Source organism: Gopherus evgoodei, chromosome 10, assembly GCF_007399415.2.
Source record: "Gopherus evgoodei ecotype Sinaloan lineage chromosome 10, rGopEvg1_v1.p, whole genome shotgun sequence".
NCBI lineage: Eukaryota > Metazoa > Chordata > Testudines > Testudinidae > Gopherus > Gopherus evgoodei.
Window position 1 is genome coordinate 13611891 of NC_044331.1, and position 13167 is coordinate 13625057.

General features: G+C 44.8%; 1 protein-coding gene across 10 annotated transcripts in view; it reads left to right on the forward strand.

The window, feature by feature from the left end:
* AKAP13 (A-kinase anchoring protein 13) overlaps positions 1-13167 on the forward strand; it is a 332046-nt gene that overhangs the window by 214837 nt on the left and 104042 nt on the right. For all 10 annotated transcript variants that reach the window (XM_030577586.1, XM_030577582.1, XM_030577585.1 and 7 more), the window contains one exon: positions 9755-9836. In XM_030577586.1, the coding sequence (XP_030433446.1) occupies positions 9755-9836 (82 nt within the window). The remainder of the gene's footprint in view (positions 1-9754; positions 9837-13167) is intronic.

The following is a 13167-nucleotide window of genomic DNA, read 5'->3' on the forward strand; positions in this document are numbered from 1 at the left end:
TGTTTTTCCAATCAGCTTCCAACATTGGATGATACTGATTGTTCCTGAAAATAATTCAGTGTGTGTATGGGTGCTGTGCTAATTCAGGCAACATAGAGACACAAACAACTGGGAATTACAGTTTACCTTGTTTTTTAGTGTTTCATGTTTTAATCTGTCATCTATAACACAACCTGGGCTAATTTTAGAGATGTAGAAGCCCCATGCAATACTAGGCAAAGTCAATGGCAAATCTGCTGTTGACTTTGATGAGATCTGGATCAGACCTTTAGGCAAGGAGGGCTTTTTTAATTAAACTATTTATAGAAGGAAGGAGGACTCTCCCAAGTAATTATTTTGGTTTGAGTGGGACACTGTTTCCTTAGCCTCAAGTGTCCAAAGGTCAGATATCAACAGATAAAATAAAGCAAGCAAACAAACAAAAATACCCTTCAGTAATAAGTCTGCCTTAAAATCATGGTGAAGTAGATAATAAGAGAGCGAGTAGCTTTTATGTTGGTACATTGATTTGATTCTCAGAGGACTTATGAATCAAGGGCTGTCAGTAATGCACTGATGTGCCCTTAACCCTATATTTTTTTAGGTAGGTGGTCTCAGTGACATCAGAAGTAAAAACAGCTGGTAGGGGAATATCACTGGGATAAGCTCTGAACACAGGAGAACTAATGCTGTTATAGCTGCAGAATATAAATGGCATATTTGCATTGGTTGCAACCACTTGTAGGTAAAGTTGCAAAATAATTTCAGTAATAACTGATTATTTTTACATGCTCATAACTTTCTTAAGGATTCAACTTTGGAGCTGAATTTTTTCATGTTTAGACTGCCTGAAGCTTTTTTTTTTACGTTTTGAATCAATATCCATCAGCCATTTTGGGGTTGAGAGGATACAAATAATTTCCCCCATCTGTCTTAAAAAATAATCTGACCTCCTTTTTCTCAGGGCAACTCAAAAATTCCTAGCGTTTGGAATTTGGGACCAAAACCTCTTCCCTACTGTATAGTCCTGTTCTCTCACTGCAGCAGCACAGGTCTTATAAAGCTGGTTTAACTGGCTACAAGGGGATTCTGACAGTATATAGAAAGTCCTGGATGGCATAGAGCTGACATAGTGATTCTATGCCAGGCTCCTTTCCCTTCCACCCACCCTCTATGCCACACCTGTCTAGAAGATGTAGGAGAAGGGGAGTGGTCAGAGTGCCTCTATGATACATATATCTACACCTGCCTGAATGGCTGCTTATGGTTCTCGGCAGCAAGGTCTAACTTAGGAACGCTCTAGCTCATCTCTGAGTTACACCAGGAACCAGTCTTGCCAGCCAAGAATCAGGGAGCCTCAAAGTATTGGTAACAATCCTATCTGGGTTCTTATGCTGTACCCATCATCATTGTGTACGGGTGTCTTACAAATGTATTGATGTAAATACAGCCTAGGCATAGCACCCAGACACTACAGTGATTGGCACCTTACATGTTTGTTTGTTTACGTATTTGTATGTAAATAGGCTTTGATGACTAATATTTGCTTTGCCAAGTTTTAAAACAACCAATTCAGGACTGAGCAGTCAAAGTAAAAAATTGCTTTAAAGAGCTCACTGTACATTTCACAGCATCTTTGTAACTTCATGCTTATGAAACTGGTAGCTCCAGGTCAGAAAACTTTAATTCCGCCTGCCGAGTTTATAAGATGTATGAGTCAAATAGTTTATGATTTTTCCCCTGCTTATTTCTTTTCAGTCAGGGATACTGAGGGCCAGATCTCCTATTGAGTCACCCATTGATTTTAGTAGAGGTTGAATCAGACCATACATGCAGAAATTAGCAGCAGCCCAGTGTGAAGATGTGAAAACAGGCACTCAATATTTTGGAAGTGACTGGACCAGATTTTCAACCTCTAGTTCAGACAGATTGCTCTGCTCCATGTATTAGAGTGCCAGGGGTTGGGGTGGACGACATTCCGTGCAATAGATGGTCAGTGCAGTTGTCCTTATTAGACTGTTCTGGTTCCAGACCAGCAAGAATTGAAGGAGAGGTCTAAAAGTGTCTAGAGCTCTCTTTCCCACCTTGGTACAGCTCATAGTTAAGCCCAAGGTTTCTCTCAGTGTTAACTTGTATATGTAGCATTTTATCTCCCTCTGTGCATTTAGTTTATAGCAGTGGTTCTCAAACTGGGGCCATCGCTTGTGTAGGGAAAGCCCCTGGCAGGCCAGGCCAGTTTGTTTACCTGCCCCGTCCACAGGTCTGGCCAATCGCGGCTCCCACTGGCCACGGTTTGCCGCTCCAGGCCAATGGGAGCTGTTGGAAGCGGCACAGGTCGAGGGACGTACTGGCCACCACTTCCTGCAGCTCCCATTGGCCTGGAGCAGCGAACCGCGGCCAGTGGGATCCACGATTGGCCGCACCTGCGGACGGGGCAGGCAAACAAACCGACCCGGCCCGCCAGGAGCTTTCCATACACAAGCGGCGGCCCCCGTTTGAGAACCACTGGTTTATAGACCTGTTTTTCTTCACTAAATAAAAACATTCATGAATTTGCTGGGGTTTTGTGCATTACAATCAAATATATGAGCTATGCAATGCTCCTTGTGGCAGGAAGCCTTAGCTTTTGTAATTACCTGGTTTTTGACTGTTTGATTTCAAAGACATAATGTTGTATTACTGTCAGCTTTTGGGGGGTTGCTGTTTGTGTTTTTTGGGGGAAGGGGATACATTTAATATGCTGTAGGTTTCATTTGTTTTGAACGTAGTTTGTTTTTCCAGAGAGAAGCAGGGGGATCACTCAGGTTCATTCAGGATAATAGGGCATTTTCAGATTGCCAGTAGGTTTCAGATACCTGGAATTTGGAAAGAGGGAAAAATATAAGGCTAGCAGGTGTCTTCCTTGCAGCTCCTGCACATCTACTCTAGAATGCTTTTCAGCAGCAATCTTGTCCCAGCTAATGGGGAAGGCACCTCACTGTGTCAAAAGTGAAAACATATTCTTGGGACATTTATCCACTTTCCCATTTGAAAGATTGCCAAAGGGCAGCCTGAGCATCCCCTGGTGTTCTTAAACTACACAGCAACAATTTACCTAGTAATTGGAAAGGTCTTATGGTTATAGGAGCCTCTTCCCTGCTCCCTGTTCAAACTACAGTCATTGGTAGCCCTGTGCCTTTTTTCCACTTATTAATATATCCCACAGGCCCTTTTTTGAATACCCACGCCCTTGGAAACTGGGAGAAATGGCAGTGTTGTTCGGTGTACTATAAGGGTCCAGGCCCTAATCTGGCAAAGATTTATGCACATGCTTAATGTCACATACTGTGAGTATTTCTACTGAAGTCAAGGGAATGACTCAGTCCATAAAGTTAAGCACGTGTGCAAATCATTGCAGGATTTGGCCCATAGTCCTTTCTGGATAACTTGTGGAATGGCTTTTATGTTCCTCTACTGTCTTGATTTGAGAAACCCCCCAATGCAACACCTATTGCATGTCTATGGAACCATACTGAAAATTCCATTATTGAATTCCCCTTCATGCATGTCCTATTAGATGGTAGCTTTGTTACTGGCTGTGGAGGGTCTTGAAAACATAAGGTATTATCTTTTTTTTTTTTCCCCCCGAGGGAAGGAGTATCCATAATTGGGCCTTTCCCTCAGTTTCTGGTCCAGGAATATACAAGTGGTGTCTGTGACTTTCCATCATAGTTTTAATTCACTTAAAAATTAATTCCAGTGATTTGTGTAAATTCCTCAGATGAAATAATAAGGACCCCAGGACATTTCCATGAATGTGAGGGCAGGGCTAAGGTTTGCATTTGTTTAATTTAAAACTCATTGCACAATTTCTGAATATTAATCAAATGGGAAAAACATTTGAACTAAAATAGTATCTTATTTAAAATCAGAAAAATTCTCAAGTAACTTTAGTTCAACTACATTTGTTCTCCATTAGACATTTCAAATCTTTTTCCTAGTACTGATTAACACTCAGGTATCCTAAATTCTTAATAAAATATCAGCTGAATGTAATTGGATAGATTAACGGTAGAGCCATAGTCCCTTTGCGTAGTCGTATCCTGCTCTGAGTTGTAAGGTAGAACTCAAAGGATGGGATATTTAAAAAAATAAAATAGAGAAACCTGGAAACTTTAATTGCAAATTTAAGACTATGTTAAAATAATAAAGAAGGAAACCAAACCACTAGAGATTTTCAAGGAAATTAAAGCTAAAATTATCTGGTTCCTTCTTCCTGATGTCAAGATAATGTATGCAGTGGAGGGGAACACTTTGAGAATAGAATGGAAATGAGACCTTTCTCCATTAAAACATCTTATAGTGACCCCAACTATTATATCCTAGCCATTATTACTCATAAGTCACTCCTTTGGGGAATTTAAGGTATGGTTAAAGCAGGAGCACTCACTGCTGTCTCACTATATGGCCAGTGAGGTGTAACCTGCAGAGCTCTGTTGCAATTCAGCCTAGCATCATTAACGTGCATGAATCTTGCCAACAATCCAGTGTTTGATGGCATTTGTTATGACAGCTGCTGATCTTAACAACACTTAACATTCCTCTTCTCTTGGAAAGGAAACACTAGGGCCCATGTTCAGGTCTTACACTGACGCACTCCCCAGCGAGACGGGTAGATGGGAATGAGTGATGAAGATAGACCTAATCATCTAGTGCTTAAGTGCGAGCCCTCTGGGAAGGTCTTGTGACTCTTTGAAAAGACACAAGCTGCAGTAGAAGAGGAAAGTGACAGTGTTTAAAAAGTTATCTGAGAAGAAGTAACAGAGCCAGTGAAGTGGAACTTTACTGAGTACAGTAAAGGATGTTGGATGAGAACAGGAAAAGGGAGGGGGACACCATTGTGGATCTTTAAAATTAAAGATCTCTGTGTTTAGCTGAAGGAAATAAGAGCTGGTGGTCACTAATTGTTCCCACATGATGCAGAATGTAACTTAACAGCCCCTTTTGTCTAGCAGACTCTTATGTCTCCTCTTTCTTTTACTCTGCACAGAGGTTTCTGTATTAAGTTGCTTTGGATTTTAAATTAAATGTCTGCAGTATGTTGGCTCTGAGATTCTGGAAACCACTGCGCACATGTTCCCTGGAAGAAAAATCTAACAATCCAATGTTTGCACATCCACACTGGGAGTCGGCCTAATTGAGTCCTCTTTGGTACTGAGCTGGTTGCTACTCTGCCATATCCACACTCCAGTCCTGTATGTACAGCAAAAAGTAATAAACAAACAAACAAAACCCTCAGGGATACCCTTTTTAATTGTTGTGGAGGTGCTTCCTTGATCCGTTCATTGTCTTAAGCAAGCTCAATCCAGTGCATGTAAAAATACCTGGCTTCCTGCTGATCTTTTGCCGAAAGTCTGTATACTGAAGCTCTGGCCATGGAGAATGCTGCAGATTTCCTGCTGCTAAATGGTGCCATGTTATCTCTGCTCCCACACTAGCAAATCAAGATGCAAGCCTTTGGCAGCTCAGAATCAACAAGCTATGATCAGTGTGGGTGCCGAGGGAAAGAAGGGCTTTGAATTTTTTGTAGCAATCAGTCTGTCATCCTGTTGCTAGCATCACTCTTAAAGAAGCAGAAAGACTTGGGGGGGAATTAGTGTTAGTCATTGATAATGGTTCTATGTCCATGATAAAATCTCTAGGTTGCGACAGAGGCTAATAGAAGATAGAGCTGAGACTGATTTTGTGTGACCAGCCTTACTTGTCTGCCCAGTGCTTCAATATTTAGTCACTACAGAGTGTAAACTTTGGGCTGGGTTTTGATGAGGATGAAGAGGGGCTCTAGTAAGGAAGTTTAAGTGGGCGGCCCTATGTTTTGAGTATGTCTGGATCACCCAGTTTCTGTGATCATCGAGCAATCTTCTCTCAAATGCTGCTGCTTTGGCTTTCTATAATGTAGAGAGCATTCATTTATGCAAGTAGTTTTATTTATTTTTATATTGGTGCATAATATACATTCTTCCTGTGTTAGTGCAGTTAAATGAATACTTGGGTGTATTATAAAAACAGAATATATTAAATTATCTCTAAAAGCAGGTGAAACACCGACAGACCCTTGTCGTTGGCAGGCAGGATCGAACTGGGGACCTCTGGAGCTTAACGCATAAACCTCTACTGCAGGGGTGGGCAAACAATGGCCCCCAGGTCAGCTCCAGCCCCTCAGGGCTTTGGATCTGGCCTGCGGTGCCACCGGCACCATGTCCCTGCAGCCCCTGGGCGGGGGGGGGGGGGGTTGGGCAGAGGGTTCCATGCGTTTCCCTTGCCTCCAGGCACCGCCCCTTGCAGCTCCCATTGGCCGGGAATGGGGAACCACGGCCAATGGGAGCTTCAGGAGAGGTACCTGGAGTCATGGCAAGGGTGGTGTACGCAGAGCCCTCCATCCTCCCTCCCGCAGGGGCCACAGTGCTTCCAGGAGTGGCGCGGGGCCAGGGACAGGGCAGGCATGCAAGGAGCCTGCCCTGGCTCCGGTGCGTGCTGCTGCCACCCTGGAGCGGCTTGAGGTAAGCAGCGCCAGGCTGGAGCCCGAACCCCTCCTACACCCCACCCCCAACTCCCGCCCCAACCCCCCTGCCTGCACCTCGCACCCCTCCTGCATCCCAACCCCTTGCCCTGAGCTCCCTCATGCACTCTGCACCCTAATCCCTTGCTGTGAGCCCCTTGCCACACCCTGCACCCCTTCTGCACCCCAACCCCCTGCCCTGAGCTCCCCCTTGCACTCCGCACCCCTCCTGCATCCCAACCCCCTACCCTGAGCCCCCTCCCACAGTCCGCACCCCTCCTGCATCCCAACCCCCTGCCCTGAGCCCCCTCCCACAGTCCGCACCCCTTCTGCACTCTTGCCCTGAGCCCACTCCCACAGTCTGCACCCCTCCTGCACCCCAGCCCCCTTCCTTGATCCCCCTCATACACCCCACACCCCTCCTCTGCCCCAATCCCTTGCCCTGAGCCCCTTCCTTCACACCGCACTCCCTCCCACACACCGCACTCCCTCGCACATACCAACCCCCTGCCCCAGCCCTACATACAAGTTCCCCTCCAGATTTGGCCCTTGGCCCAAAAAGTTTGCCCACTCCTGCTCTACTGCATGAAAGCCAACTGGCTCTTAGCTAAGGCTGTAGAGCAGACTCATTTCACATACCCACCCACCCAACCCAGCCCGGTGCCACTAGATGGGACACACCACCACACCCAGAAGGTCTGTGTGTTACACAGGCTTGTTAAGGTCTCCCTTCAGTAGCACCCTTTCATTACTTACTTTTATTAATTAGTTTTAGAATACAACAGTTTAAATCCTTGAAAAAGCCACAGGCTAGAGAGGGTGGATCTGGCTGGCTAATGGGGAAAAATCACAAATAATTATCTGTTAATCTGTAATGAAATTGCTGTGATTTTATTCAACTAACTCTGATAGGAAAAGAGAAAATAATAGATAATGATGTTAATCCAACTCAGTGCTGTCATGACAAATCTCTTGATCAGCTGCAAATCCCCTATCTGTTTTCCAAGCATTGTTTGTAGGACAGGACATCATTAGGTATTATTTTCCTCCCCCTGACATTGATGTAAATTGGATGCAATTCCCTTGGTTCTGTGGAGATACACTGATGTGAAATTGTTGAGAGGAGAATCGGGCCCAGTATTTGCAAGGGAAGATTAGGTGCAAGCTGGTATTGAAGAGAAAGAAGATTGGCCCCACACCACAAATAAATGATTTTCCTCAGAGACGTAAGCTTGGGCAAACCTGAATTTATGTTGCCATGTGTTTGCAGATAGTTCCTCTAGATTTGTCAGTGAAAGCCTACGTATCGGTTCCAAAGAGATTCTGGTTTGACTTGGAAGAATATTGCCATGGTATTTAGCGATCTCTATTGTGATGCTCTCAATTGTGAAATATATGCATGTAAATCCAGGAGTGGATAGATGCAACTTCTCTGTACTGGACACATCCTATCAACCTTGCTGCCACATTTGTTTCTGCAGAGTCAAATCAGAAACTCAGAAAACCCCAGTTTCTAACCAGTGCATATTTACTAGGTCTATATAATGTTTGCAGGCTTAACTAAACCATTTAATTATATACTGCTCATCAGTCTTTCCCAGGTATTCAATGGGACAGTGCCAATCCCTTCCCCTCACCCAGATCTCCTCACGGCTAGCGTATGTGTATGTTTAATATTAAAAGTCTTGTGTTTTTGATTGTAACCTTCACTTAGACTGGTTGCATGCATGTGAAATCTGAAATATTTAAAGGACTTCTGGTTCCCACTCTATCTTGGATTCTTCTGTGTCCCTCATTACCATAGTATCTGAGCATCTTTATTGTATCTCCTCACAATATGTCTCTGACGTGCTATGGTGATATGCTCATTCTATAGATGGGGAACTGAGGCACTGAGTGACAAGTGACTTGCCCAAGGTCTCAAGGGAAGTGAAGCTGGGAATTGAGCCTGGGTCTCCCGAGTCCAAAGCTAGCACTGTAAACACGGTGTCACACTGATCTTGGAAAAAGATGGTGATCATTTCTTTAGCCACTTAAAAGAAACACATATCCTATCTCTTTGTGAGACAGTTTTGAGATTCGTTTGGCCCAGGAGGCAACTGGAGAGCCATATAACATTAGGGCTGTTTGTTGCATGTTATCTGTATTATAGTAAGATTTAGCCAGGACATCAGAGCAGGATGCCTAATGCTTTTCCAGGGTGCCTAATGCTGATTTTTTTACTTCTGTGACTTTACCAGCTGGCTCTGCTGTGGCACTGGCCAGTCAAGAGGTGGCAGATGTCATCATCTAGTTCCAAACCCACCTTTCTGACGTTCTCTACATGTAGTGACAGCGCTGAAGAGTGATAAAATATTGCATCTTCTCTTTCTTCTCTCTGCTAAGGTCCATGGATCCATTACAATGGATATTTGTCTGCTTGCAGCTTCGGGACAGAACCAAACCTCTGGTGTTAGTCACTGGCAGCAACATAATGCCCTGCCCCCAGAAGTTCCTTGCAGTTGTCTCTGCCTTCCTGGCGGCTGCCCCAGCCCTCCTTGCTGCAAAACTTTCCAAAGAGAAAGGCCAACCTTTTATTTAAAATGACCAACAGTTTGTCTCAGTCATGTCTGATTCCCAGCCAAATCCCAGGACTGCGTTTGACTTTTGGGGAGATTTTTTCCCTCGGCACCATTTCCCCATCTGAAGTGTTTGCAGCAGCTGAGGCCCTGCCAGCTTCTGAGACAGTTCCTCAGAGCCAGACTAAGAAAATCCAAAGGCAAAAGGAAACAGGTGGACACTGGCACCCAGAGATGTGGTGGTGTCTCACTACAGGGAATGTCCCATGCGCTACAGCTAGATAGATCATTGTGCTTTTTCCTCAGAGTATAGTTAACACAATCTGTAATTCAGGGAAGTAGAACTAAATTAATAAGGTGGTGGGGTCTGTCTCAAATGGTGGGGACTACTGGGGTGTGGGGAATTCCCTTGCTGCCAGAGACTGACAGGTCTTGTTCTGCCCCCAAGCCTCAAGTAGGCCAAAGTACCCATGGCAATGGAGCTGTGGACCTTAATATGTTGCTTTCTCAGTGCTGGAAAGTGAAAATGGCCTTATAATCTTCAAGTCAGCACAGTGCCACTGGTGGGAATGTCCAGACAGGTCTCCATGCAGCAAGAGCACTATGCACTTAAAGCAGGAGCAGTGCAGTCCCTAAAATGGCCTCACTGTTGACATTTACTTACTTTCTGCCCTTTCAGATAAATCGTGAAAGCTGGTGTTCAATAGAGCCATGTTCAGATCCTTCACTGCTGGAGCCGACGCAAACTCACGAATCTAGAGGTAAGTAAAATGCTGTGCACCCAATCCCTTCGTTCAAGGAGCTGACACACCAGTCTTTTTCCTTACAATTAACCTTTTACCATGGGATTATCCTTCTTTCCTTCCTTTTCTCTCTCTCCTCTTTCCCATCCTCATGCACAAATGGGAGAAAAGGGCACATGTAATTATTAGCCCATTGTTCCAGTGCTTATATGACTAGTACTGAGACATCCAGTTACATAGCCCATCGTCTCATGATGCAATTCTGTGTTAAAATATTTTACTCGCTCATTTGATTCATAAATAAAATGTAGACGCACATGAGTATATAGATTGTAGCCAGGACTTTGAAAATGAGTGCCCCAAATTAGATTCCTAAATCCATATTGAGACACCTAAATCAGTAGCCTGATCTTTCAAAAGTACGGAGCACCCAGCAACCTCCATTGATTCCCAGGATTCAGGGAGAAGAAAGGTGGTTCAGAGTCATCTTTCCCACCCCCACCCCTGAACTGTGCTGAGCTTATGGTCATTTATGCTGTTTAATATTTGCCCTTCCTTCCATGTGGATGGAAAAACTAGCCTGGCCTGTTTCAGGGTGCCTTGATATCTCAGATAAGAGGGAACATTTCCTGTCTTCTAATGCATGTGTTTAAAACAATGTAAACTGGAGTTGTTTATCTGCTCCCTTAATGGTGGCTTTGAACTGGGCTTTTCTTAACAGTGTCCATTTCTTGCTTTGTTTTCATTAAAGAAATTACACTTGAGGGGTTGAGATGTGGAGAAGTAGGGGTATTACCTTGTTTTCAGTGATGAGTTGGAAGATGAGGGTTAACTCACCTAAGTGTACATTATTGGCTAACAGCAACACTCTGGTTAGTGCATTAACATTCTGCCTCTGCTTCCTGCTGAATAATGCAGCAAGACATTCACTGTTGTGTCATGACACCCCTCACATCAGATCCTGGAGTGAAGTAGCGAGCTGTCTGGTTGATTCTGGACATGCTGACCAGGCAACACGTTGAGTAAAGTATCCATTGCAAATGAGTATTATACATAGGTGGGAAGATTTGTCACGGCAATTCTTTTTGCCAAAAATCACAGAGTAATCGTGATAAGGCTAGTAAAAGTCACGGATTTAGTGACTGCTCCATGATTTTTTTTTTAATTTAATAAAAAAAAAAAAAGCCCTGACAAATGAACCACCCCAGCACCACAGGCTTGTTCCCTGTTTTGGGCCAGGTGAGGCGGGGAGGGAGCTAGAGAGCAAGCCCACTCCAAACTCACTGTGTCCCAGGGCTGGGCCTTGGGGTTGAGAGCGAGCCCATCCTGCACTTATTCCTGGCAGCAGTGGCTCCTGTGTTCTGTGGGATTGGGCCTAGCTCCTCTCTGTGGGTGTTGCAATTTGGCTCACAGAGGTTTGGCCGTGCCACTTTCTGTCATGACCCACCTAGAGCCTTCCTGCATGGAAATCATAGCCAAAGAGAGAAGTCAAAGTATCGGTGACTTGTTCAGCAAAGTAACAAACCTGCAGCCCTAACTATATGTCTGCAGGTTTGTGAGGTGGCAATGTAACTGTCCTGATGAATTCTCACAACAGTCTAGTGTCTGCCCAAGCTCATGCAGTCGTTCATATGGGACTTCATCATCTGCTTCAAAAATCTGAGCTGTTTCTTAAGTGAAATTAGTTCAACTAGTTTTTCATTGAGGATACAGCCTTCAGTTTCGCTCTCTATGCAAGACACACATCAAAAAAAGACTCATACAGTGGCCCCACCTGTGAGGTTCAGATCTGACTTTGGCCAAAGTGCTGTTAAGAGGGGGTGTTGTGAGTAGTTAAGTGACCAGGGGTCCACCCAGGCTTTGCTTCTGGCCCTTATTAGATAAAGTAAAACTCTTTTAAAATGTGGACTTTCCCTGGGGAAACAGTTAACACTTATTATGTCACTGATATGGTAGATTACTATCATTTATTCTAAACAGTCAGTAATTCCACTTCTGAGTCCCCCCAGATTGATGGACAGTAGCAAGCACTAATCCTTTCACTGCCTTCCTGTCTCTTATTAAATTAGTTTAAGCTCCTTGTGTGCATTTTCAAAGCCTATCTCAATTTTACCTCCACTTACATGTCTCTTAGCTGTTTCTTTTGTCTCCTTTTAACCACCCTCAGCTGTATTTTCTTTCACATGTCACGCTATGCTTAGAACAACCTAGCACTTCCAAGATGCACTCAGCCTCCTCTTTCAATTGCACTTCTTTCATGAGACTTTTCAACTTGCCATCTTCTGCATATGTGGTTTCCCTGTGGATTGTATTTCTGTTTCTGAAATTGATTTTCAGTTCCTCAAGGCAGAGCCTGTGTGCTCCATGTGTTTGCAAAATGCCTTTACACATATCACTCCATTACTGTATAAATAATGAAAACAGGATATACCAAATCTACTGTTGTTCTGACTGTGAGAGTGTTGGTGTTACCACCTCTGAAGTCAATGTATGTACTCCAGCTCCTCCGCTTCTGTCCCTTTCTGAAGTGGTGTGGTACAAAGACTTCAAGGATCACAGTAGCAACGCAGCTCCTGACTGAGCTGCAATGCTGCAGGATGGGAGGAGGGACAGGGAAGAATACAGGTGTGTCTCTCCTCTTTAGGCAAAGGTCTGACAGAATGTAAAAGAGATGAAACCAGTAGAGTTCTGCAGATAATAACTTAACAACCAGTAGAATTCAGTATTACTCCAGAGGGCATTCTGCGCCAAAAATTAAAAATTCTGTGCACAGTATTTTAAAATTCTGCAAGTCTTATTTGTCAAATAAATGTGAAAGCTCCAGCATGGCGTTGGGGAGCACAGGCCACTGGTCGCACAGAGATGGGAGATCACTGTGCGTGCACACACACACACTCCTGGGACACGGATTCAGCAGTGATGCTGCACCCAACCCTGACGCAGGGCAAGGAACGGGCCTGCCTCAGAAGCACCCCATGGCCCTGCCTCTCCATATCAGGTGTGGGCAGGCAGGCTCAGCAAGGCAGGATCCAAGTGGGGAGGAGCTTAGTGGGGGGGACAGGTGTGGGTTGAGAGGGTTCTGTGTGGGGCAATCTGGATGTGAGCAGCTCAGTGGGGAATCCAGGTGTGGGGGGATCTGATTGCACAGGGGTTTGTTGGGGTGTTCTAGGTGCTTGGTAATGGGACACTGCAAGGGGGTCCAGGTGAAGGTGGCTGGGGCTCAGCTGGGGAAGCAGAGTGTAGAGGGGATAGAGCTCGGTAGGGGGGTCCAGGTGTAGGGGGAGTGGGTCTTGTCGGGGGGGATTCTGGGTGTGTGGGGGATGAGACTGGGTGTGAGGGTCTGGATATG